The sequence below is a fragment of the Vulpes vulpes genome, chromosome 13 (genome assembly GCF_048418805.1).
Source record: "Vulpes vulpes isolate BD-2025 chromosome 13, VulVul3, whole genome shotgun sequence".
In the NCBI taxonomy this organism is placed as follows: domain Eukaryota; kingdom Metazoa; phylum Chordata; class Mammalia; order Carnivora; family Canidae; genus Vulpes; species Vulpes vulpes.
The window spans coordinates 47,934,370-47,960,765 of NC_132792.1; the positions used below are offsets into that span (position 1 = coordinate 47,934,370).

General features: G+C 38.0%; 1 protein-coding gene across 23 annotated transcripts in view; it reads right to left on the reverse strand.

Annotated features, from left to right (window-relative positions):
• Window positions 1-26,396, reverse strand: part of RALYL (RALY RNA binding protein like) — a 698,808-nt gene that overhangs the window by 17,441 nt on the left and 654,971 nt on the right. For 17 of the 23 annotated variants that reach the window (XM_072734401.1, XM_072734392.1, XM_072734397.1 and 14 more), the window contains one exon: window positions 20,719-20,891. The exons of the other annotated variants lie outside the window; for them this stretch is intronic. In XM_072734401.1, the coding sequence (XP_072590502.1) occupies window positions 20,719-20,891 (173 nt within the window). The remainder of the gene's footprint in view (window positions 1-20,718; window positions 20,892-26,396) is intronic. 23 annotated transcript variants of the gene reach the window in all.

Sequence of the window (26,396 nt, forward strand, 5' to 3'; positions counted from 1 at the left end):
GGCGCCTGGATATCTCAGTCGGTTAAGCCTCTGCCTTCACCTCAGGTCATGATGCCTTTGGCTCAGGTCATGATCCCAGGGTCCTGGGATGGAGCCCCATATTGGGCTCCCAGCTCAGCAGACAGCCTGCTTCTCTCTGCCCCTCATCCTGCATTCTCTCTCTCTCTCTCTCTCTCTCTCTCTCTCTCTCACACACACACACACACACTCACACTCATAAATAAATAAATAAATAAATAAATAAATTCTTTTAAAAATACCCAAATGTGTATAAAATATGTGTGTCTGTGTCCTTTTCATTTTACCATAAACTTTCCCTATGAAAAATGAGGCAGTCTGAGAAGGCAATGCCCTATAGTGATGGAAATTGTTTGGTGTTTTTAAAAGCAGGTGCCAGCTAGCAGCAAGGTGAGGGCTTCCCAACAGTGAGAATTAACCCAGAGGGCCACCTTCCTCCCGAGAGTCTCAGGGCTCTGGGGATACACCACATGAAAACGTTCTTTCATTTTATCAATTCTAAGGCATCTAATTCTATAGAGTTCTGAGTACTTTTCTAATGTAATCTAATAAGTCAAGTGGCCTGCAGAGTCTCTGCCCACTTCAAATAGAAAATGGGGCAAGGCACATGGCTGCAGGAGGCAACAGCCAATCGGGATGTCATCAGTTATCATTTCATCAGGCGTGAGGTACAGGTCTACACGGTCAAGCTCCGTGTTCCCAGAGTGATGCAAAAATTGCCAACACCCAGGATACTGTTGAACAGGAAGACATGGTAAAAACATTGACTCATGGAGTGAGAAAATGATCCTTTTCAGTGTTTTTCTAGTTTCAAAAAAACTGCATGAAAGAGGAAGTTTCTGCTGGTGCTAGTACTGACATTTCTCTAATATGGGTATTTTTTTTTTTTTTTTAACAAGAGAAAGATAGTGATCGAGAGACAGGCAGGTACAGAGAAAGAGATTGGTTGTGAGAAGCAGGAACACCAGGTTTTTTTGTCTTATGAAAACACTGAGCTGAATCTAAAAAAAAATGTTTTGTCTTTTCATGCTGTTTATCTTAAATATACCTCCTACTTCTGAAAAGGGATACTTGGTTTTTCATTTTTTGAAATGAACTAAAGTTTAGTTTTAATGATACATTTATGTTAAATAAAAAAAAGTCAATTTAATTTTTAAAATTAAGTTAAAATACTACCAGTGGTGTATAGATATGGAAAAAAATCGTAAGAGTGTCACACAATTTAAAATTAATAAAATGTGTAAGGACTAATATGTGAAAATATCTAAGGGCACTGGAATCTCATAGACCCTGCTTGAATCTTGAGTCTGCCTTTTATTGTCAGTATGACCTTGAGGAAGCTACTTAGCTTTCCTAAAATCAGTTATTTCTAAAAATAGCTATCCTTTATTTTAGGCAATAAAGGAAATTATGTATACAAAAAAGCTCAGCATTATTCCGGGAAGGCAGTGAAAATGAAAAAAAATAAAATAAAATAATTGTTTTCTTTCCCCTCTTTTACTTTTTTTTTTTTTTCCAACATACACACTTTATTTTAAATTATTCCGCTAGCATTTGGGAAAAAAAAGTCATTTATTTGCATTGCTTCCATTTTTCTCCTGTAGTGTTAGGACTTGACATAAGCATTGTTCTTCTACTTCCTATTTACAACTCATTCGGAATATTACTACAAATACAATATACAACTTTTAAAAACTTATGGGGAACTGCAGTTTTTTGTTTCTTTCCTCTTTACAGGTTTCTCAAAGGCATTCAACTAAAATGAAAATTTATATGGACATTTTCTGTACACATCTGAAAGGGCAGAGATCACACTGATAAAGCCAAAAGAATTTTTTTGGCTTGGAACAAAATAAAAATCATTGTCTCTCCTTCTGTGTGTTATGTGTGTACGTACACATTGTATCCTTTCTCAGCTTTTCTGCCTTTTAAAAATGAGCTATTTTCCCACGTTTCTGAGAAACCTAAGGCCCAGAGTGATCCCAAAACTTGTTTCATTCACACAGCTTTAAGTGGCAGGGGTAGATGTTACTTCCGGTAGACCAGTAGACCACAGGCTAGCAAAGTTTGCTTTTAGAAGCTGTCAGGGAACATTATTAAAATGTATTCCTAAAATTGTGACAAGATAGGAAATATTCAATATGCATAAGGCATCCAAAATACTTATCAGGTTCCAGTGTTGATGAGAATTCTTATCAGGTTTCCAAAGGGCTGTACTTGCATTTCATCTCAGGCTACCCTGGAGCTTGTGATTTTTCCACGTTCAGAGCCATTCTAAAGACAGCGAAGGTTTATAAAGGAAGAGCCTTAAGTAGGGTTTGGCGGATAGGGTGGCTGGGTTTGCACCCGTGACACTTTTAATGTGCGAGGGAAACCGCCAGACATAGTCCCTGACTGCTTTGGTGATAAAGATGCACAGTGCAGCTGGGTGAACTGAAAGTTGCCTCTGCACCTCGAATACTGCCTGGATTAAAACTTCCATGCATTGCATGAAATGCATTATTTAAGCAATTAACTTCTAGAATATGGGGTAAGAACTGTAAAAGGTCAGCACCATTTAAACGATTAGTCTCTTTTTCACTGTGCTCCTGTCTGTTGAGCTATGAATAAAATTGGAAAAAGAAGTGCCACTTTTTTCCTTTCTTCCAATTTCTGGTTTAATGAAGTGCTTTCATACCTTTTCCCATTTCTTCTCTCACAGATTATTAGATTCAGTGTAGCTTGAGTAGGTATCACATTAGTTCCATCAGAAATATGGCTGTTAATGACTTTCTTAGCTTGCTCAAGTTTTTTTTCTTTTTCTTGAATGATTTATCAAATGGAGGTAGTCTTTTATCTATTCATTTATTTGTATTCTGAAGAATTTTTAAAGTTCGTTATGCTCAGTAACTTTAAAACTAGCTAGGGGGAAAAGAAAAGATCAGTAAATTCCTATGCATGTAACACACTTGGTAATGGATCAACTGGATTTAGGGCATTAAAAAAGCCTGAAACTTGAAAAAAAAATTGCTAGTCATTTTGCAGATAAAATGCTCCACTAAGTTCAACAACCTCTGGAAAAGGCAATGAGAGGTGAATATCTCTAACTAACTAACCCTTCCCCAAAAGGCTATTAATCTATCCAGTAAATATAGTGTTGGAAAATGAATTCCTGTAGTTTGAATATACTTTAAGGCTTTAGATGAATGAAATGACTGATTTATCTAAGAAATGGCTTCTGATCTTTTCATATAGAATATTACTTGTAACATTTCAGATTTAGAGTTAAGAAACACATAGTTAAGGGTTCTGATGTGTTTATGAATTCAATATTATAGAAAAATAAGAAGTATCACTAATATGCAGATCCGGAAAGAATAAAATGCTGATAATTTTTTTTTAAATTTAGTATTCATATAATGGTAGTGCCAGAAAATTCAAGGACTATATCACTGTTGTGTCAGGAATCCAACATTCATTATTTAATAGGATGAATGGGGTTTCTTCTATGTGCATTCTCAGAATATAAAGATAGTTAGGCAAGGTCTAAGACACTGATTTTCACCTGGTTAAACAAATGTGATGAACGCACACTCCCCTGAAGTGTTTGTGCTTCAGTGTCCAGAGTCTTCACACAATTGTCCATAAAACAGGAAAGAGTGTCCACACTTCACTCCCCTGAAGTGTTTGTGCTTCAGTGTCCAGAGTCTTCACACAATTGTCCATAAAACAGGAAAGAGTGACAAAGCACCAGAGGATTGAACACAGTATGCATCTAATATGCACAAAGGCAGCATTAGAAACCAGGGCGGGAATATAGACAAAGTGTGGCTTAAATTTTATGACTCTAAATGATATCACCATGGTTACAATGCCATTTTTTTATAATGCTCTTTTAACCAATGCAATTTGTAGAAATTTTATGTCTCCCCCTAAACTGGAGGTAATTCTACTTAAAACGATTCTTTAAAAGCCAAATGAAGAAAATCTACGCCCACTAGGCAATCAGTGAATTATTTCTTTCTCATGAGTGGCTTAGAGAAAAATGGAAACATTTTCAAACATCGGTAATAAGCTTTGCTAAGCGTATTCATAAGAAAAGCGTTCACATATTATGGAATTATTTTCTTATGGAAATAAAATTCTTTTGTTCTCTTACGCTTTACATTAATTGCTCAAATTATCTTCATTTCTTAAAAATGCTGTGCAAATATTAGCATTTCAAAACTTCACATATTGTTTTAATACTTTAATACATACTGTCTCCTTAAAGCTAGAAATTTAGAAAGCACTGGTCAACTAGTGGCGGTTAACAGAATTTACCTTGTACTTATATTCCTATTTACCCTTAATAGGCCCTGTATTTAAAATATCTATCATAGCTTTTTTTAAAAGATTTTATTTAGTCATGAGAAACACACAGAGAGAGGCAGAGACACAGGCAGAGGGAGAAGCAGGCTCCGTGCAGGGAGTCCGATGTGGGACTCGATCCCAGGACCCCAGGATCATGACCTGAGCCGAGCCAAGGGCAGACACTCAACCACTTAGCCACCCGGGGGGCCGTATTATATCTTTTTTCTTCAGTGAATTCCAAATAGACCTTTTAATTGGCAAGTTCAACTTTAAGTAACAAAAAAGGGGTGCTTAACAACAAAAACACAGAAAAATAAATACTCAGGCATTGTATTAGTTTTATGAAATATGTACTGATTGAACAATACATTTTAGGACATAAATCTTTAACTAGAATGTAAGCTTCCGTCTGTGAATGAGGCAACCTCCATCCCCAAAAGAGGTCAGCTGGCTGGCTGGCTTTCTTTCTTTCCTTTTCTTTTTGCTTTCTTCTCTTTTTTCTCTCTTTCTTTCTTCCCTCCCTCACTCCTTCCCTCTCTCCCTTTCTTTCTTTCTTTCTTTCTTTCTTTTTCTTTCTTCTTCTTTCTTTTCCTTCCTTCCTTCCTTCCTTCCTTCCTTCCTTCCTTCCTTTCTCTTTCTTTCTTTCTTTCTTTCTTTCTTTCTTTCTTTCTTTCTTTCTTTCTATCTTTCTTTCTTTCTTTCTTCTTTCTTTCTTTTCTTCTTCTTTCTTTCTCTCCCTCCTCCAAGGGAACAGGGAAGGGCAGAGGGAGAGAGAGAGAGAATCTCAAGCAGTCCTCATGCCCAGTGCAGATCCCGACAGGGGCTCAGACTAACAACCTCGAGATCATAACCTGAGCTGAAATCCAAAGACAGACACTTAGTGACTGGCCACCCAAGCACCCCTAAAAGAGGCGTTTTCTTTCTTATTCACTGACTTTGACTAGTGCTTAGAATGGTGTCTGAGCATAATAATCACTTATAATAATCATAATAATCATTAATAACTATTTGCTGGTTGCCTGAATAAAAATGGCATGGATGGAAAAACATGTATCTAGTTAAACTGTTTCTGTTGGATAAAATTCTTAACATCACTGGGACTCTCTTTCCAATAGTTTGTGCCTTTTGGAATTCTGGAATAATTTATAGGAAGAAAAATATTTGCCTCTCAGAATCTTAGAAGACCTTTTTGATTTAATGTTGCATGGCTACACAACATCAGAACCATGGTGTGGGTTTTATCTATCTGGCATAAAAATAGGCTTTCTGAGCAAACTATGTGTGTGTGTGTGTGTGTGTTTATATTTATATGTGTGTTATTTAAAGAGCCCTATGTTACTGATATCAGTATGTAGCATCTTACTCATCCTTAATGGAAAAATGGAAGTTGCCTCTTAAGCCCCAGAATATGACACATCTATTCCATAGAACTCCCTATGTGTGTGTATATGTGTGTTTGATCACTTGGGTAGGAACCCTAGCCTATCAATTATTGAGTCTCTGTGTTCAGATCAGTGTGAGGAGACCAAGATCTCTTTGGTGAGGGTTAGGAGATGGAAGTTGAGTGAGATCTATAGATTAAAACACAAAAATCTAGAATTTGTCAAGTGTGATTACATATGGCTAAGTAAAGGATGGACAAATTCTTTTTCCTAAATGAGATCATTGTGTACCTTCTTTTATTTCTTGACTAGTTCCTTTTTTTTTTTTTTTTGGGCTAGTTCCTTTCTTCTTAGTATCCCCATAGGAATGAAAATAATTTCTCCAAATTTGAAATCAGTGTAACTTTTCTCAGATTTCAAATGGTTCTGTTAGCCTACAAATTCCTATCTCCGTTCAACAGAGATTCTCTCAAGAATATCTTGATGTATGCTAATAGAATATGCTGGCATTTTATGACAACAAAAGTTGAAAGGGACATGTATAAACATGGTAATGACATCATTTAAATGTTTTTCTCTCCAAGTTATTAAAACTTCTTACAACTGGCACTTCCATTAAATTTTGTTACTTGAGGGAAGAGATTAAATTTGCCATACACATACACTTACAGCAGAGATTTTTATAAACATGATCTTATTTAATCCCTTCAGTAACCTGCAAAAACTTCCTTTAACAGATGTGGAAGTAAGCCTCAGAGAGTCAGTGATTTGCCTAAGGTCCTGCAGTTATTAAAAGGCTTGCCCATCTGAATCTAAAACCCAAATAAACCTTTCTGAATCGCTAAATTTACATGTGGTGCTTTGTAAGAGTAAATGAAAATGCTTTTATCCATTTAAAAAGGGCAGAGACCAATTTCCCCTTGTGTTTTCTCTTAGAGGGTCTTTCTGGAGGTCTAGTGCATCTGGGTCTTTCCTCTAATCTTCGACAGAAAGATAAATCCCATTAGGGTTTAATCCCATTTTCCAATGTTTACAGTGTAGCATAACTTCAAGATCACTGGCTAGATAACCTCTGGGTATATGGTGATGCTGGATTTTACCTGAGCCCTCTAATCCTGAAAAACAGTGAACGTTAAGGACAACCCTCCTCCTTTCTCCCCCCATTCCACCCTTTGTGTTTTGGGAAATGGCTTACCACAAAGACCCATCCTTCCCCATTTGACTTAGGTAAGACTTAGTGATGCCTATGTTTACCTATGACACAGTCAGACACAGACCCTCCGAATTCCCATTCTTGGTCTCCTCAATGATTAGCTGAACTGTTCCATCTGTGATGATCCATGAGAATAAATGGTTTGTTAGCTAAACTTTAGCTAAGTTCCTCTTCCAGTTCCGGGACCCTGAACTTTGGCCCACTATCGGCCTAAGCCAATATACAACCCTTGGGGAAGGGTCCCTCCCAGAAAACAGGCTGGCCCCAGGGTAAAACATTACCCAATATATTATTCAATTTGCCACCCTTTTAACCCCATTGCCCCAGATTCAGTTAGCTCTAGCTTTGTTTATTCCTCTCCATAAAAGGAAAAACTCTTTTAGTTTAACTCTTAAGATGCTTGCAGTGTTTATGGTCATGGCTCTCTGGCAACAGCCTCATCCTCTCTTGAAATAACCCTTCCAAATAAAGCATCTGCTTACTATATTTATATTTAATTTGACATATGTAAAAGGAGTGCTCTGGATTTGGCTCTGAGACCTCTTTGGAGCTGTATAGGAGATTGTCACGAGAGTCAGCTTTTTGTCCTTGGGGGAGATAATTGTTCTTCTGTTTTGGTGCATAAAAGGCTCAAGATTTTTTCCTAATGACCAACATGGCCTTAACTCTCTCCCCAGCGTGGCTAAACTCTAGATGGGTTTCTTCCTGTCTAGAGTCCCCTGACCTTCATTTTCTTAGAGCATTTACTTAAGAGAACTTGTATTTGCAAATTCTTTCTCTGCCCCTTTGAGATGTAAATCTTTTTCTCAGCTTCTTGCCAGTTTCACAATTTAGTTATTTCTTTCTCAAGGATCTGAAAGCCTTCCCTTTGAAATTACTCATCAAAGAATATAGGACTCCCTAACTTCCAGTCTCTTTTGAGAGGGTAGGAGCCTAACTTGGATAAGTGACAATTAGCTAACATAGATGGCCTAATCACCTTGATCAACCTCCCTGCTAATGTCTTCTAGTATTTTTCCACCAACTCAGCCCAGGCTTAAAAACTCTGCTGTTTTTTGTTTTTTTGTTTCAGCAGAGCTGAGTTCAGTCTTTCTCTTCCATTGCCATAGTCTTGAATAAAGTCTTCTTTACCTATTTACTTCTATCCAGTGCAATTTCTCTTTGACACTAGCATTGTGGTCACTTTGGTGGCACCTTATGTGCAAGTAAATCTGTGAATATTTACTCAAAAATCATATTTTCTGTTCTGTACTGGGGGGGGGGGTCTTTTTGCTGGTAGGATTGTTTTATTTCTCCAACAACTTTCATCACTTGCTTTTGAAATCTGACAGCTTTAATACTTCAGATTGCTCTATTTTACTCCAGAACATTATAGCATTTCTAGAAAAGCAATTCCTTTTCTTTGTTTTTGCAAATTTAGGGTTTGTTTTTTGGACTGCCTCTCACTTCTAAGATTTCAGAACCTTTCTATTCTCTCCTCTTTTGTTTTCCACTGTATAGATATTCTGGGATGGTGAAAATAAGTTATTTTGTTTGGATGTACACTCTAGATTTATTACACTGCCTTTTGACATCATTACAGGCAGTTTGGAAATTACATGTCTACCACAATACTTTTCACATCTCAGAGGCTGTTAACTCTAAAGCCCATTTGTTAATCACCACGTTCTTGTCCTAGCTGCTGGTGGAACCATAGCATCTACATACTTACGTGGGCATACTTTAGTTTTGAATTCTCTGAAGTTTATATTCTTATGAACTTGTGACTTTCAGCTTTTTGTGGGCTTAAAAATTGCATATTGGGGATGAAAGAGAGGCTTATTTCCTGGTTTGTTTTATAACTTGATGTCTAGCTTTGCTAACTAAATTCAGGTTACTTTAAATTTGCATTTTTATCACTCACGGGAGATAATAACACAGAACCACTGAAAACCAACACAACAGAGTCAAAAGTGCTGTGTTGACTTTGATGTGTTGCTTTTAAGCCTCCTTCTGTTGTTCCTCCTCAGTGCCTTTAAGATGCACAGAATGCTGCCTGAATGACCTAGTGACTAAGTTATAATGAAAACTGTTTGCTTCTCTGCTTTGTATAATAATCCTCTAAATCACAGAGGGCATGCATACAAAAGTAATGTTTAGAACCTAATCTGATTAGAATACACAATAAAATGTGCTTAAAAATTAGGAGGGGCTCATAGTTTGAGGGAAGCTAAAAACATTTTCCTCTCTTTCTTTAAATATTCATTAACATTATAACATTAACACGAGCTAAGCACCATACTAAGGAAAACTACAAAATAAAATAAATCCCGAGAAATTCACAAATCAATAAGCCAGAAAGCAAGGAAATTGCTAATTACAATATAGCAAGTCAGTATGATGAGATATGTATAGAAAAAAGAAGCAAACCCAGATGTGTCCAGGACAATTTGGGGGCTTTGTTCAGGGATGGATTCATGACATGTGTGACAAGGATGTGTTAACCAGCCAGCTAAAATAAAGAGTGGGGAAGGGTATTCAAATTAGAAGGGACAGCATATACATATAGCATGACATAGCATGTCAAGGACCATCAAGTAATCCAGGATCCCTCTGTCTAACCCACCTCATCCACTCCTCTACCCCCCGCCATATGTGGGATACTGTGCTATGCGTGAGGGATCCAAAACCATAAGACATCCTCCAGAATGCAAGGGGCTTTTAGTCTAATTGGAGAAAGACTTTTTTGAAAAGTAAGAGCAACAATGAAGTGAGTGTTCTAACAGAAGTCTGTGTGAGCTCTGGAGGATTGCACTAACTCTAGCTGGGACTATCAGGAAGGTTTCTAGAAGGGGTCATTATTGGAGCTGAGGAATGAACTCAGTGTGGGTGTTCATCCAAATGAGGAACTGAATGACATTCCAGGAAAGTTAATCCCTGCCCTTAACCCTCTCCCCGCAGGCAACCTATGTCCATTTAAATGCAATCATGCAGTATTGTGCTCGTTGATACAAAGCATTTTTCCCTCAGCATAATTTTTTAAAAGGATTTTTCTGCATTGTTGCATTTATCAGTAGCTTGTTCCCTTTTGCTGCTGAAAAGTGTCCAATGTATGGATATATAATCACACTTTATACACCCATTTTTTGATTGATGGATTGTTTCTAGTTTTTGGATATTCTGAGTAAAGCTGCTAAGACATTCTTACACAGTTACTTTCCAGACATATATTTTCATTTCTCTTGAATGTTTAGCAGTTGAACTTCTGGCCCACTATGTCTAGTTTTATAAGAAATTGCCATATGTTTCTAAATGGTCACTACATTGTATCTTCCTACCAACCACGTTGGAGAGTTTGAGTGCTCTGCATCTTTGCTGATATTTCACGTTTGGCCATCCTGGAGGACATGCTGTGTTACCTTTTTGCAGTTTAAAAAAAATATATATTTTATTTATTTATTCATGAGAGTCACACAGAAAGAGGCAGAGACATAGGCACAGGGAGAAGCAGCCTTCCTGCAGGGAGCCTGATGTGGGACTTGATCCCAGGACCCCAAGACCAGGACCTGAGCCAAAGGCAACCGCTCAACCACTGAGCCACCCAGGTGTCCCTCTTTGCAGTTTTAATTTGCATATTCATGAAGACTAATGATTTGAGGGAGTTTCCATGTGCTTACTTCCTCTATGGTGAAATACCTATTTGCCCTCCTTCTTCATGTACCATGTGCTCTATCTCAAGGCTTCTCAATCCTGGCTACACATTGAAAGATCTTTGAATTTTTGCTTTGGCTTCACCCCCAGGCTGACTGAATTGTTACAGGTTGAGGCCCCTGTCATTGGTATTTATATATATATATAAAAACCGACTCTTAAAAAAAAAAAAAAAAAAAAAAAACCGACTCTTGATGATACTATGTACACCCAGGTTTGAAAACCTTACTGCTAGACCTGCCCTACGACCCAGCAATTGCACTGCTGGGGATTTACCCCAAAGATACAGATGCAAAGAAACGCCAGGACACCTGCAGCCCGATGTTTATAGCAGCAATGGCCACAATAGCCAAACTGTGGAAGGAGCCTCGGTGTCCACGGAAAGATGAATGGATAAATAAGATGTGGTTTATGTATACAATGGAATATTACTCAGCCATTAGAAACGACAAATACCCACCATTTGCTTCAACGTGGATGGAACTGGAGGGTATTATGCTGAGTGAAGTAAGTCAATCGGAGAAGGACAAACAGTGTATGTTCTCATTCATTTGGGGAATATAAATAATAGTGAAAGGGAATATAAGGGAAGGGAGAGGAAATGTGTGGGAAATATCAGAAAGGGAGACAGAACATAAAGACTCCTAACTGTGGGAAATGAAGCAGGGGTGGTGGAAGGGGAGGAGGGCGGGGGGTGGGGGTGACTGGGTGACAGGCACTGAGGGGGGCATTTGACGGGATGAGCACTGGGTGTTATTCTGTATGTTGGCAAATTGAACACCAATAAAAAATAAATTTATTATTAAAAAAAAAAAAAAAAACCTTACTGCTGTGGTCCAGTGGTTCTCATCCACAGGTATCAGAATCACCTGGAGGGCTTGTTAAAAAACACAGATTGCTGAGCTCCACCTCCAGAGTTTCTGATTCAGTGAGTCTGGGTCAGAGCCTGAGAATTTGCTTTTCTAACAAGTTCACACACGGTGTGATGCTGCTGGTTCTGGGACCACCATCTGAGAACCAAATTCTCAATAGACCCCAAATTATTTCAAGCCATTCTTGCCACTGTATTCTCTTACCCCTGTTGAGATGCCATATAACTCTTTGTGTTCCTTGCACATGCTTTTTTCATTCTCCAAGAACCAGCAGGAGAGTCACAACCTTCCTGAAGTCAGCTCAGATTCACTCTACACTCTACTGTCACACTCTATTGTCATGATTCATGTGGTAACTGTATTTATCACACTGGTTAATATGTGTTTATTTGTTCTGGCTGCAGCGCTCCCCTCTTCCACTCAGTGAGAATGCTATAAAATCAGAAACCACTATGCTTTGTTCTTTGAATCTTTAGCAACTAACAATATCTGGCACATTACCAAGTTTCTACTATTTTATTAAAAATTTTTTTGATTGTTGTTTTAATGAATGAGTGGCTGGATGACTAATAGGAAATGTAATTATGTAAGGCTTCTCACATACGCGGATTTTTTTAAACTACAATTGACCATCTGTCATTACATTGGCGCCCAGATCATAGGAGCCAGAGAGCAAATCTACAGCAACAACTAAAAATAAAGGCCACATATCATCACAGGCTGCAGTTAGCATTATCCTTTTTTTTTTCTTTTTTTTTTTTTTTTGAAGAAAAGAGAAAGCATAAGAAGGGGACTTGAAAGAGATTCTTTTGAATTGAATAAGCCAGCAAGTATAAAATCAAAGAAAAATTTAACAAGATAAAAGCAGTGTATGATTTTTCTGAGAATATTACATTTGTTTCCCAAAGGCTTTCTTATCAAATAAGAAGTGCTTTGTAAAAAATGGAATCTTCACAGATTTAAAAGAAACAAAGTTCCATATGGAAATTGTTGCTAGAAATGTTGTGAGGTTTAATTGAAAGATTCACTTGCAAGCTGAGATGATAATGATAATAGCAATGATAACAATCTCCTTGCTCACACTGTGTGTGCCCGAGACTTGAAGTGCCGCTCATGAGGTAGATATGATTATTCCGGTTTCATAAATGACAAAACAGAGGCTGAAAGAAGTTAAATAATTTGTTCAAGGCCAGTACTCAACCAATTTTTATGGAGGTTTGCAGATGAATTATGGGAAGCCCTGGTGAATTATGAATTTTGGACAAATACCAGAAGGGTTTTTGTTTGTTATAAACATGTCTCGTGTAATATGTGGGACATGATTATATTGAAAAATTATGCAGTTTGTTTGTAATTCAAATTTAAATGGGTGTCCTGTATTTTTATTTGCTAAATCTGAAAACCCTACTTGTATTACACTTCAGAAAAACTGGCAGCAGAGCACTAGGTTGCCTTGCATCCTAATTCTCTCTTATATAAAGGCAATCCCCAAATTACATGAAATTTATGGGCCAAGCTTCAAACAGTAAGCATGGCATCAAGGCCCTTTGTGATCTGGACTCCACCTTCCTGTTCTCCCACTCAGGGGTGTGACAAGCACCAAGGCTCTGAGGCAGGAGCTAGACCTGTGGGCCTGGAGGCCAGTGTGAGTGGGCGAGAAGTGGAGCCAGAGCAGGTTACATAATACAGGGCTTTGGAGATCACTGTGAGGACACGTTTCCACTCTGAGTGGGGTGGGCAGCTCTTTGGGAGTTTCCAACAAAACGACATGACCTGGCTTAAGTCTTAATGGGAGCAAACTGGCTGCTGTTGGGAAAATCATGTTGCAGAAGTGGGGATGTACTGCAGACAACTCAGGTGGCTACTTTTCTCGATGATGGACTTCTTGTCGGTGCGTTCGGGCCTCAAGTGGCGCTAGGCTTTGCTTTGGGTGTCTCTTCCAACTTGGAGCTAGGGAGAGGGGCACTGCTATTCCAGCTTTAAGGTGGACCCTGGTTCTGTTTCATGCAGAGGGTGATGTTTTCTCCCAAGGGAAGCAGCAAAAGCTGTGGTGAGACCTCACCCTCAAGGGGAGGGCAGCCAGTAGACAGGCGGCAGGAGCACACAATCAGACCTGTGCCTGAGCACAAATGAGACACTTCTTGGGATTCCTGGAAATGACTGGGAGAGATGTGGGGATGGGGCTGGCAAGGTGCCGCGTCTACACAGAGCTCCATGTGAGGCTGGAAGCCTTTTGTCATTAGTCTAACTGTGGCCTAACTTATAGCCTACCGGATGGGTGAGGAAACATTAGGGTCAGCGAAATTAAATAAATGACGTTCAACAGGATAGGAAGATACAGAACGAGATCTGACAGGTTGCAGTGCCATATAGAAACCCCACAAACTTCGCAAATTTTTAACTGCATGTCTCCTTTGTGCCATGCATGTGCTTTTTAGACATTACCTCATTCGTTGCTCACTGCAGTCCTTGGACAGACATAGATTATTACCAAGCCCTTTTTACAGATGAAAAAAAGTCAAGACCAGGGAGGACACAGGTAACCAGCTTGTACAGAGTCATGGAGATGTGAATTATTTCTGTCAAACTACAGGGAGAGTTCATTAAAAAAAAAAAAATTAATCTCTGTGCTTAACATGGGGCTCCCACTCATCACCCTGAGATCAAGAGTCAGTGCTCTCCTGACTGAGTCAGCCAGGCACCCCAGAGTTTGTGTTTTAAAAAACAACTAAGCCGTCAAGCCTCCTGGGGGAAAAAATTATCCTAATGAGCTAGGCATAGTTCTGTAGCTAAAATAAAAATGACTGAAGTCAAGAGAGATATCAAACAGAGTAAGTATGTTCACTACAAGGAACAGTTATTACTGAGAGACCGGAGGCCCTGAAGAGGACAGTGGGAAGTAGAGATGTGCACCTGTCACACCCCTTGCCTCCCATCTCCCACTTCTGTTGAGAAGAAGAACTGGCCAATTAGCTGTAGTGGCCCTAGCCATTCATGCTTCAGGAGCAGGCCACCCAGGCCGGGTCCCTTGAAGGACACATAAACCATGATGGCTTACCATGCCCCTCACTCTGTCCAAATTATACATTGACAGAGTTCAAGATGCAGGTGTCTGAAAGCTGCATGCAAATACACATCAAGCAGATGAAATAGCCATCTTCTTGCTTCCTTTGATGTAGTCTTCTAATGAATTCAGTTGACACTACCTTTGGGAGTGTGTCTCCCAAGTTCTTGTTGGTCCCCCAGCTAGCATTCAGCCCAAATGATGGAAATGAAAAGAGACAGATGCATGGTTGATAAAGGGGAGCATCTGGGTAAAGGATTTCATGGGGGGAAAAACCCATAAGGTTTCAGAAACAAGGAGACATTTTCAGTCTTGTTCATGAAGACCCCAAATAGCAATCAGAATGCTTTACGCACGTCAGAGCTTCAGTGGCATATCAGAGTGCTTGCTTAGAGGTCTCTTCAACTATGGGCTTCCATCTGGGGTCCAGACCTTCACCACCGTGCACAGAAATTCACTACCTTATAAGCCCAGGCGACTGGCTGAGTTAGAATGTTCTCTTAAATTCTGAATGACGTATTGCAACGTAGCACTCAGCCTGCATGCCTAAGTGTTACCCAATCCTGCTAGGTAATTCTACTGTGGATTCTTACTAGATTTACCTGATCTGATTGTATGTAGTCAGCAAAAGCAAAAGTAATTACAAGTAGGATTCAAAAGAGCTCAAATTCTTTATAATCCATTTAAATGTTTGGTTTGTCTATAGTTTCCTTTGTGAACTGATGGTTTAGCTCTGTGGTTTCAAACCTCAGCCTGATAAAAGTACAGATCTCTGGGCTCTTTCCCAGATAATCTATATCAGCATTTTCAGCAAGCACCTTAGGTATTTGGATGTAAGTCAACCAAGAACTTTGCTTTGGAAAACAATGAAGAACCTCTCTAAGGCTCTTTAACATATCTGACAGCTTTGTAGTGTCCTGGAGTGTACCCAGAAGCCTTCTCTCATAAGCCTGGTAGAGGTCATTTGCCCTTTTGAATTAGCAGAGTCCTAAGCACTTACTTTTCTAGAATATTTCCATTACGGCATAGGCTACTTTTATTTTGGATCATGTTATTTTATATAAAAGGCTGTAACAACTTTGCTGCATATCAAAAAAGTAAAAGAGCTTGAAAGGTCAATGTCTTGTTTGTGAAGTCTCTAGTAGTTTTATAAAAACAAAATATATCTATCATCTATCCATCCATCTGCCCACCCACCCACCCCCCTACCTGCCTATCATATGAAGTTTCTAACTTTGAATTTGAAATACGTATTTTATAAAATGATCTGGGAACAATGAAGGCTGATTTTTTGAACATTCTCTTCTCAACCTTAGCACATGCTGTCACTTTAATTTGGCATCCTTCGAGATAGAGTTCCAATCTGACTTTTGCCAGGAGCCTTTCTAGACCATCCTAGCCGTGTGTGATTCCCTATTTGTAAACTGTATCTTCGTATGGTTCTTACCATAACATGCTGCTTTTTAAAAATCTATAGGCTTTATCCTCAGTTTATATCCTTCCTGAGGGAAAACAGGATTTTCCTTCTTTATTTCCCTAGCAAAAGCCTCAGTGCCATTCATTAGTGTTCTATCAATAAATATTTGCTAATGGATTTATTCAGAAACAGGAGTATAGTAGTGGTGTGCTAGTGAATGCATAGTGTATTAATAAGGAGTTAAATTTTAAAGAAGTTCAAGTCTTAATTTCTATGCGGTAATGAAGTATGTAGGCATAGATGATTGTGGAATCACAGATGTTTAGCTCTGGCTGGATTCTTATAAATTGACAAGTGCAAGTCTATTTTTTTTTTTTACACGAGGAAATCAGTGTTCTGCAGGGCACTCAGCTACCCGAAAAAAGGAATCATTTACTTAAACATTTCATTGCATACCTAAAGCAATAATTTTAGTTGTCTTTGCATTTTTTGTAGCACCTGGTTCACATACAATAGGCACCCAAATGTCAGCTGAATGGATTGCTTCATGGAAATTGCTTTCTAGAAGTGGATATTTAGAACCAGACCACGAATGGACAGCTCACGCCTTCAGCTCCTCACATGCTCCATGAAGGGGAACCACCACCCACCGCTGTCCCGTTAGCTCATTTTGCTGGTCTCCCTTGCTTCAGAAAGAATTCGTGTTTCCTGTTCATTCCAGATTTTTCTCTGAGCACCTGCCTAAGCATGTGGATACTGGCTCTTCTTTCTGACTCCTACTGCGTGTGCTAAAAACCCAATTCTACCGTATCCTTGCTGAATCTGTAATCAGATCTGCCTTTCTAAGAGAAGATGTATGCTTTTACTTTCCTTTTCAGAAACCACGGATGATTTGATTCATTGGTCTGGAAAGGCGAAAACAGTGGACACCAGACAGAGATGGGTTTTCTTTGGGCCAATCACTACAAGGGACTCCTCAATCTCCATTTAGATTTCTCATCCTCATTTTTTATTTTCCAAGTCATAGAAACAAAAGTGAGATATTAGAGACAGGATTTAATTCTCCAGCATCCTAAGCCCCCAGTTCTAACACAAGGGGTAAGGGGGAAAACCCAAGTACCTCCAGGCAGCAATAGTGCTAGTCAGTTGCTTTCTGTGTATTTGGGGTGTAAACCAAGCACCATGGCTTGGACTTATTCTCTTGGCTACATGAGACCCTTATTCCTTCAGATGTGGTGTTCCTGGAACACAGACTGACTCAGAGTAAAGATCGAACAGAACAGAATTTTGAAATTTTTGATCTAGGCAACCTGGGTGGCTCAGCGGTTTAGCGCCGACTTCAGCCCAGGGTATGATCCTGAAGACCCAGGATCGAGTGTTTCTCCCTCCTCCTGTGTCTCTGCCTCTCTCTCTCTGTGTGTGTGTGTGTGTCTCTCATGAATAAATAAATAAAATCTTTAAAAAAATAGAATAAAATTTCTGATCTAAACCTTACTATTTTGCAGATAAAGCTGAGACTCAGAGAAGTTATTTGTTTTAAGGCGATTCATTTGGATTGGATAGTGACAGATCTGGGACTAACCTGGCTGTGCTGTCTCTTTCACGGCAGCTGACTTTTGGCTAACTGTCTCACTCTTTTCCTTCTTTTACTTACTTTTTTACTTTTATCTGATATGTGGAGTGATTTCATGCCCATGGAGATGACCAATCTTGCAACTGAGCCTCAAAATTCTTTGAATCCTTCATATGTAGTTACTTTTGCTCTGATCACACTTCCATCACCGCCTCCTATGGATCTTATCACTTAACTGTCACATGTCTGACATATCTCCACCTCTAAGCACAGCTTTCACTTCTCTCATATGAATTTCATTTCCACTCCCTTTAAAGGCATAGATTTTACCTTTCTTCCTCTGTTTTCTCCTGGCCAGCCTCTTCCTGTGTTTTTGACTTCCCTGCTCAGGTTCAATTCCATGATTCATCTAGTTAGCCAGTCTTTACTAACTAATGTCCACAGTACTCTTTATTTATTGTTTTTCTTTGCACTTATCCGACAAAAATCCAACTGAATATATTGGCTTTCTCCATGCTTCTATCATGGCTGAGATAAGCCAATGGAGGAAATCCCACACTCTGGGCTGATTGATGCCTCTACAACAGTGGTTTTCAAAGTGTGGTCCCCAGATGGGCAACATCAGCATGACTGGGAGCTTGTTAGAAATGCGAGGTCCCAGACTCACTCAGCATACTGCATCAGAAACTCTTGCAATGAAATACAACAATCTGTATTTTAACAAGTTCTCTAGGAAATCCTGATATACCCTAATGTTGAAAAATACTACTGTATGAAATCTTTGTCTTTAACCTCAATTGGCTATTAACAGTAGCTGTCAATCTTCATATGTTTTCTAAATTAGTGATCCCCTAAATTTTACATACTGGCTTCTTTAAATCTCCATTCTCCTCTAATCTGTGGTCCTGCCTGTCTCTTCTCACTCTCTAGAGACTATCCCCCTCTGACTTAGAGAGTTTGTGCTTGAACTCCCTCAAACAATGCCACCAAATCCTCAGACGTATTGTAGTTAGTTGCCATGGAAGATGTTCCTCTTCCTGTTGAAGGCCAGCCCCATATACCTGTGCTCTACATTCCTTTCCCTTCAGCATCAGGAATTTTCTCCCTTTCTCTTCATTAAGTTCTCTCTCTCCACTGGCATCTCTCACCCAATCTCATCACAATTTACATTCATACACTTGGGGACTTGAAGTGTCATAAAAAGCACTATAGGATTTTAAGCAAGGGAGTAACATTATCTGATGTATAGTTAATAAAGATTTTTATCTTTCTTGTGTGGAAAATGGTTTGCATGAGCTGAACCAAGAAAATCAGTTTGGCTGTAGTGGAGATGTAAGTAGCTTTGGGTTATGATTTGGAAGTAGAATTAACGGGGGAGGGTGGAGAGAATCAAAGGTAATCCTAGCCTTCCTGGTTTTAACAACTGTGTGGATAATGAAGTTGTTTACTGGAATGAATAAGACTGGGAAGGGATAAGATGACTGGAAAAAAACCAAGAATGTTTTGGTCATGTTGAGTTTCAACTGTTTATTGGAGGAAATCTATGAAGAGATAGGCATCTAAATGCTCAAGATGGAATTCCAGGAAGAAATTAGTAATACAAATTTAAATTTAGGAATCTTTGGCCTATAGGTGACATTTAATGCTCTGTTATTTAATGACATCAACCTGGAAAAGTGTGTAGAAAAAGAAGGTAGCCTATGACAAAGCCCTGGGCTACTCTAATATTTAAAATGTGACTAAGGAGTGAAAGTTTATAACATAGGAAAATGAGAATGAGCAATTGGTTATGGAAGAAGAATTCTGAGAAATTCTCCTAATCAATTCTTAGCCAAATTCTGCTAGGAAGTAAATGACAATAAGAACAAAGAGGTAACCATTGGAAATGGCAACACAGATGGCTCCAGAGACCTTGACATAAGCACTCATAATAGAATGGTAGAAACAGAAATCTGATTAGAATGGGCTGAGGAAATTAAGTTATTGAACTAAAGTCCAGCTTGAGGAAAAGCTGAAAGATCTGTCAGTACTTCACTTTAGTCCCTGCTTAATAGATTCCTGAAATCAAAACCATCCTAAAAAGGGACAAGTCCTTCTAACTGATGCCAACTTTTGGAGAATTAAGGGTGGTTATTAAAGACTCTAACGACTATGTGAAAAGTTTAAATGAAGGTCCCATACAATTTAAACAGAATTGTAATGTTAAAAATCAATATAGGGTTTCCTAAATGAAACTATTGATAGGGTGGTTACCATACCAAAACAACAAACACCATCACAAAATTAGTTAAGCAAGAATAGGTATTATAACAAATTAGAATCTGATACTACCTGGAATAAGTCAAGTTTAATATGATCAGTCCACAGATATTTGAGAGTTGACAACAGACACACACACACACACACACACACACTCACATTTTCCCTCATCATTTTTATTAGTCAAACCCTTTAAGATAGTATATTTAATTTCATGGATGATAAAATATGAGAGATTGCATCTTCATCAGCATATATTTACCAAGTCTCTGGTGTATGTATATAGGAAAGGACATCAGAAATGAATACTCTGTTTATCACATTAGGAAAATAAAGCATATAAAGAATCTAGTCTTGGCTAAATCCCCAGCTCATAAAAACTGGCTCCCAAACGCACCAAGGATGGTGAACTGGCCATATATGAAGGGTCATCTTAGTCTGCTGACTATAGAAACAACTGTTGGCCATACAGCTAGTAAAGATAATTATCATCACTGAATGCACTATTTAATAAGAGAGGGAGTCATGTATCTTCCACTAGATGGTCATTTGTTGCCAGGATATTATAACCACATAGAGTTCATGTATAACTGCTCAAATGCAAGATTTCTTCCAAGATAGAGCATTTGGGAAAGACAATCTTTCATTTCACTTTCAATATAATTAATCTCATATGTAATATTTCAATGGGCCATTCATTTACTCTGTCATATTTTAAGTTAGCAGAAATGTATTGAGCACTTATTATGTGCAAAGCACTGTACTGATGTTGCCTTACATATATGCATATAATAAAGAACTAAGCTCCAAATATTTAATCTTTATTTTAGAATGAATGAGCTGCTGACATGCTGGTGCTGTTATCAAAGGATGTGAACACCAAATGTTTAGTTCCTACCAGCTCATGACCCCCATCTTCATCGAAGTCCTCCTCTATCCCATCAGTCATTTCTTCTCCATCCGCATCTGGCCCTCCTTCAGCAGGCTCCTCTGTAGAGTGATCTGCATTCTCTGACACACATTCATCTTGGATCAGCTCTATACTCTCTTCCAATTGCTTCTTCTGAGCTTCTGGGGGGGGGAGAAAGCAAATGACTACTACCTTGGGTTGCTCATGAGCCATTTGGATAAACTATGAAAAGACAGTCTATGAAAGGCTAAACTCTGTGTGAGGAAGATAAGGTAATATAATATTCTAGATGAATTAATTTATTCAGTCATGTAAATTATGCACCTATACCTATGTGCATTTTCATGTAAGTAAATTTATTTTTAAACGGAATCATCAAAAATTAGGAAGTCCAGATGGTACTAGTATATAAAGAAATAAAGATTTACATATTAAGTAGATGGATCTTCCTGGCTATATATATTCTTTTCTAATAGGGACATTCTCTCTGAGGAAAAAAGTACAGCAAAAACAAAGGGCAAAAATCACATTAAACATAGAGCTTGTTCACTCAAGGAGGAAAGATGAAGAAAGCTCACTGACAAGTTCAAATCTAAGTGAAAAAGACAAAAATTCACTGAGGGAAAAAAAGTACAAAAGCACACGTGTTGTCTTTCAGACAACTTGTCTACGTGAACAATACTCTGACATATTAGAGTCTAAATTCTGTTGGCAGACGTGGTTAACTACAATGGTTGAGAATAAAATTCTGGTGTTACATTTACCAGCTTTGTGATGCAAAGCCAAAATGGTTAACCCTCCTTGTGCCTTAGTTTTCTCATCCATACAATTAGGATAACTACTTCTTAACTTCCAGGGTTTGGAATAGGAAATCAATGAGTGTAGTAGAGTTATTTGCAAATAATAAGTGCTCAACAAATGAAGCTACATCCTACATTAATAGAATCCCTCTAATTACCAGGGTGTGCACATTCCATTTACAGAAATTCGCCCAGATGGGAATTATGCTGACAACATAATAATTATTTCCCCTAGTGGTTGGTTTCATTTCCTGTGAAAATATCAAGAAGCAGTGGGTATTGAATAAATGAGATCATTTAATGTACCTCCTTCTCTAACTTGCTCCTATGTATAACGTGGCTATCTCAAAAGCTGTGTGGTTTGCACTCATTTTGGTTATTGTAATTTTACCAATTATCCCATTATTTGAGTTTTAAGAGATGCTACATTTTAAGTTATTTATTTATGTTTTATGGCATTAAAGGTCATTGATAGAGCCAAATAAATTGAGGCTTTCCTAGTCTTTTTCATAATGTGAGTTACAAAGAAAGTAAGCATTGATATACATATATTTTGACTCGGCATAAATCTTTTCAAATACAACTAACGTATAAATCAATAAACTGGTAAAAATGATATATAAATAAGCATATATCCTCTTCTATAAATTGTTTAAAATTTTAATAAATGTTACTCATAAATACATGTGTTCCTGTATTTTAATTCCCCAAATAATGAAGTTTATGTATTGAAAATAAGGCAGAAGGATAGGGTTGTGCCCTGACCCTGCTGTCAAAGGACAGGATTCTAGTTCCAGTTTAGCTACTTACCAGTGGAATCATGAGCACTTGGATTGAGTCTGTTTTGGCCACTTGGTCAAGACATTTAAACACATTAGGTCAACCTTTCTTCCTCTATATAAAAGCTTTCATGAGAATACCTACCTCTGGGGTTTGCTGTGAGGATTAACAGAGTTTATACTTGGGAAATGTTTTGCACACTCCAAAGGACTACGTGAATGTGCAACAGTACAGAAAAGGAGACTGCACGCTCTTCAGCGTGAATAGGTCAAGATAACAACAACAGTAAGCATGAAGCAAGAGGTGTGGTCCGATTAGGGAATAACAGTGAAAAACTTCTGGGGATGAAGCTCCATTTCAGAGGAGCTTTTTGGTTCCAAAAAGGCTAAAAATAATTAATTACAGGCATCTTAAAATGACAGAATCTAGGCTCTTTTACTTCACATTTACTTTTCACATATAGATCCAGCCCATGCATTCCGAGATGTTTTCCTATCAACTTGTTAGTTTCTGTTTTCTCCACTGAACAACATAACTAATGTTAGTGATGATGTATATTCTAATTTTAAAGCTACATTATTTATCTTTGTAAATGTGAATGTCCACATGAAAGCAAGTAGCATAAATTCCCTTTTCTCTGATGTCTACATTGCTTTTAGCATAGGAAGTCCTGTGAAGACTCTAAAGTGATTATTGTCAAACTTAACCAAAAAAGTCTAATCTGGAGAAGATGATCCAAGTATCTGGATTAAAAGGGAGGCAAATCGGAAAAAATAAATAAATAAATAAATAAATAAATAAATAAATAAATAAATAAAAGGCAGGCAAACCAGGCAAGAGATACAGACCAAACGTGTGCTGAACTTAACTGTTACTGAAAATTGCTAGGTTTTATTCATCTCACCTTCCTTCTCTACATATCAGCTCCCTCTACAGTTTTTTTTTTTTTTAAGATTTTATTTATTTATTCATGAGAGACACAGAGAGGCAGAGACACAGGCAGAGGGAGAAGCAGGCTCCATGTAGGGAGCCTGATGTGGGACTCCATCCCAGGACTCCAGGATCATGCCCTGGGCCAAAGGTAAGCACTAAACCACTGAGCCACCCAGGGATCCCATACAGTTTTTGACCTTTAACCATACCTACACACCTATAACCAGAACCAACGGAGAAAAAGCTGTGATGATCAGACTAGTCTGAGCACTGAAGAAGTTTTGAATCTTCTGAGGTTAATCACACCCTATGCTCTACCCTCTAGTCTCTACTACCACTGACCCCGTGGGCAGCACAATGTTATTTAGCAACTCTGCTTTTTGACCCTTCAGTCTTTCTCCTAAGAGTGATTTTTGTATTTATCACTTGGCCCCTCCCTTTTTGCCATTCTAGGTCACCACTACTTGTTCAAAATACTATTGCTCAGGGTGCCCGTGTGGCTCAGTTGGTTACGCATCTGCCTTCTGCTCAGGTCATGATCCCGGGATCCTGGAACTGAGCCCCATGTCTGGCTCCCTGCCCAGTGGGGAGTCTGCTTCTCCCTCTGCCCCTCACTCTGCTCATGCTTTCTCTCTCCCAAATAAATAAAATCTTAAAAAAAAATACCATTGTTCTCATGACCTGGTTCTAGTATTTAGACGATGAGAGAAGAATGGATGTTTGGGATTGGACAATTATTATCCTATACAGAATAAATGTACAGGAAAATTTTTACAGGAAAAATGTCTTGAGTCCTACAACTTTTCCTGAAGCCAGACTTTCTCAATTTTAGGTCATTATGTTTATTTTTTGTTATAATACACAACTGTATTTTTGCTTAGGATTAATATTATTTTGGAAATTCATTTGATCTGACATATACATTTCTTCTCTAATGATTTCAGAAATATTTTTTCTCTGGGAACCCTTACTTTTTAATGTTGAAAGTAATATTATTTTTTCCCCCCTCTGGAAAATCTTTGATCAAAGAAGCATGGAAGATTTTCAGAGAGCTCATGTAGGGTCAGAACTTAAAAGATGAGTAGCCCTCATTTGGCTTTGTATATCAATTTGTTGGGGTTATGTTTGTAATCCTAGCTGATTTTCCTGATCTTCCTACCTGAATGAAATCCCTTCTTTCCTGAGCAACAAAGGCCCAGATCAAATGCTGTGTTAGAGTCAGTCTACTGTTGTTTTACCTTTATTTTCAGGGGGCTAAAGTTTCCTTAATATTTGAGCTATTGTCTCAAAAGGTCATTGTCACAAAGAGGATAATATATAGATTAATCTTCTGTAAAGTGAAAAATGCAATACAGGTCAGTTATCAAGAAATAGTTTGATTTGCTCTGTACCTATTACGGAGTTCCTTATACACAAAAGAGATAATATAAGGATATAGGATTTGTGATCCATAATTCTGTTTATTACTAGTCCTATTAATTATAGCTTTCTTCTCTAAAAGATGAGCATGAAAATAAAATCTTTCCGAGAGTTGCTGTGTACTCAAATGAGGAAAGAGGTGAATGTGTTTTCTAAAGTGTAAAGGCCACACAAACATGTTATCATACAGGCTCAAAAATAGTTCTTGAGGTGAATCTGTATTGATTATTTGATTAATCAAATCAAATAATTTGATTTCTTCTTATTGAAGACAAACAGTTTATGTCAAAATCATTCATCACTTCTGATCATTAAGAATCATACATTACAAAGACAATTTTGGCCTTATTTCGGTTTAGATAGACATAGTGTTTTAAGTTATTCTCTGCTTTTTTTGTGTATGTTATACAATATACATGTAACTCCTCTGACAGCCTATTTCAAAGGCAACGGTGTATTAGAGTTCGATGCAAAAAACCTTAGGACTTATCCTCATTCATCCATTCATTAACTTGAAAGCTAAATGCATGGAAGACATTATCTGGTTTGAGAAAAAAACCCTTTAATTACAATGGTAGTCAATTCATAGCAGTTTAACAGAAATACAATCAACCTGTGCTTCAGTAATGTGTAGTCATCATAGATTTTTGTCATTGCCTCAGTGAGAAATGTTATAATCACTAAACAATGAGAGGTTCCAGGAATAAACTCACACAAGAAAGCACATCTTGTTTATTAAACTGTTGGTTCACAGTTTAACAAGCAGTTCTAGGCCAGTAATTATCTTGTTAAAATAGAAAGAAAGCAACTTGTTCTATTTTTTAAGAATGGTTAACTAATTTTACTTCTACTAGAAATGAGTAATATTTTTTTAGTTTACTTCTGACTTTGTAACATTCTCTTTTACCTGCATAATTCTTTGTCTACTTATCACTTTTCATTTTTATTGTGAATGTTGAGTTCATACATGGTATGTATGTGTGGGCATGCACACTTATGTCTCTACTTCTAAATTTCTTTGAGGTAGAAACATTTTTATTCATCTTTGTAGACCTAATGGCTAATTGAGAGCCTTACACGGCAAATGAAATATTTGCTGAATATATTCACGAATTGTTGTGGAGCTAAAAAATGAAAACAAATGTCTAAGTGTCAAATTCTTTCCATAGAGTCAAATTTGGCACCATGGTAGCAAAAATATGAAGTCACAGAAGTTAAAAGAAATATCCTTGCCACATTTTAAATGAGAGCCCCATACAACTAAGTCAAAGTTATCTGAGAGTTTCTTAGAAGATTGTTTTTACATGGATAAGTCTTTGAGAAAAATAAAATGTGAAGTCTGCAAAGGTTTCTTGGAAGATGGCTGGTTTCGAACACTGGCATCTTTTGAAGTCAGTTGTCTTCTTTAAAGTCAGAGTGATGGGTGACCACAGCATTTCTTTTGCGGGCAAAGTGAGTTTTAGAATGTATTAGGAACCACAAAGCTAGCAGCTTATGACTAAATGATATCTCTAATATTACATAAACTATGGATTTCAACAACAAAAAAAAGGTTTATTGTGACTCCAAGTTACTGAATGCTTACAAAGTGCTGACCATGCAATATTCATTAACTAGAGACCTTGAAACATCCTGCAGGGTAGGCGCTTCTTTATCATCTTACAGATGGAGAAATAGGTGCCCATGGTCACACAGTTAATAAGTGTAAGAGTTAGAATTCCTGCTTAATGTCTT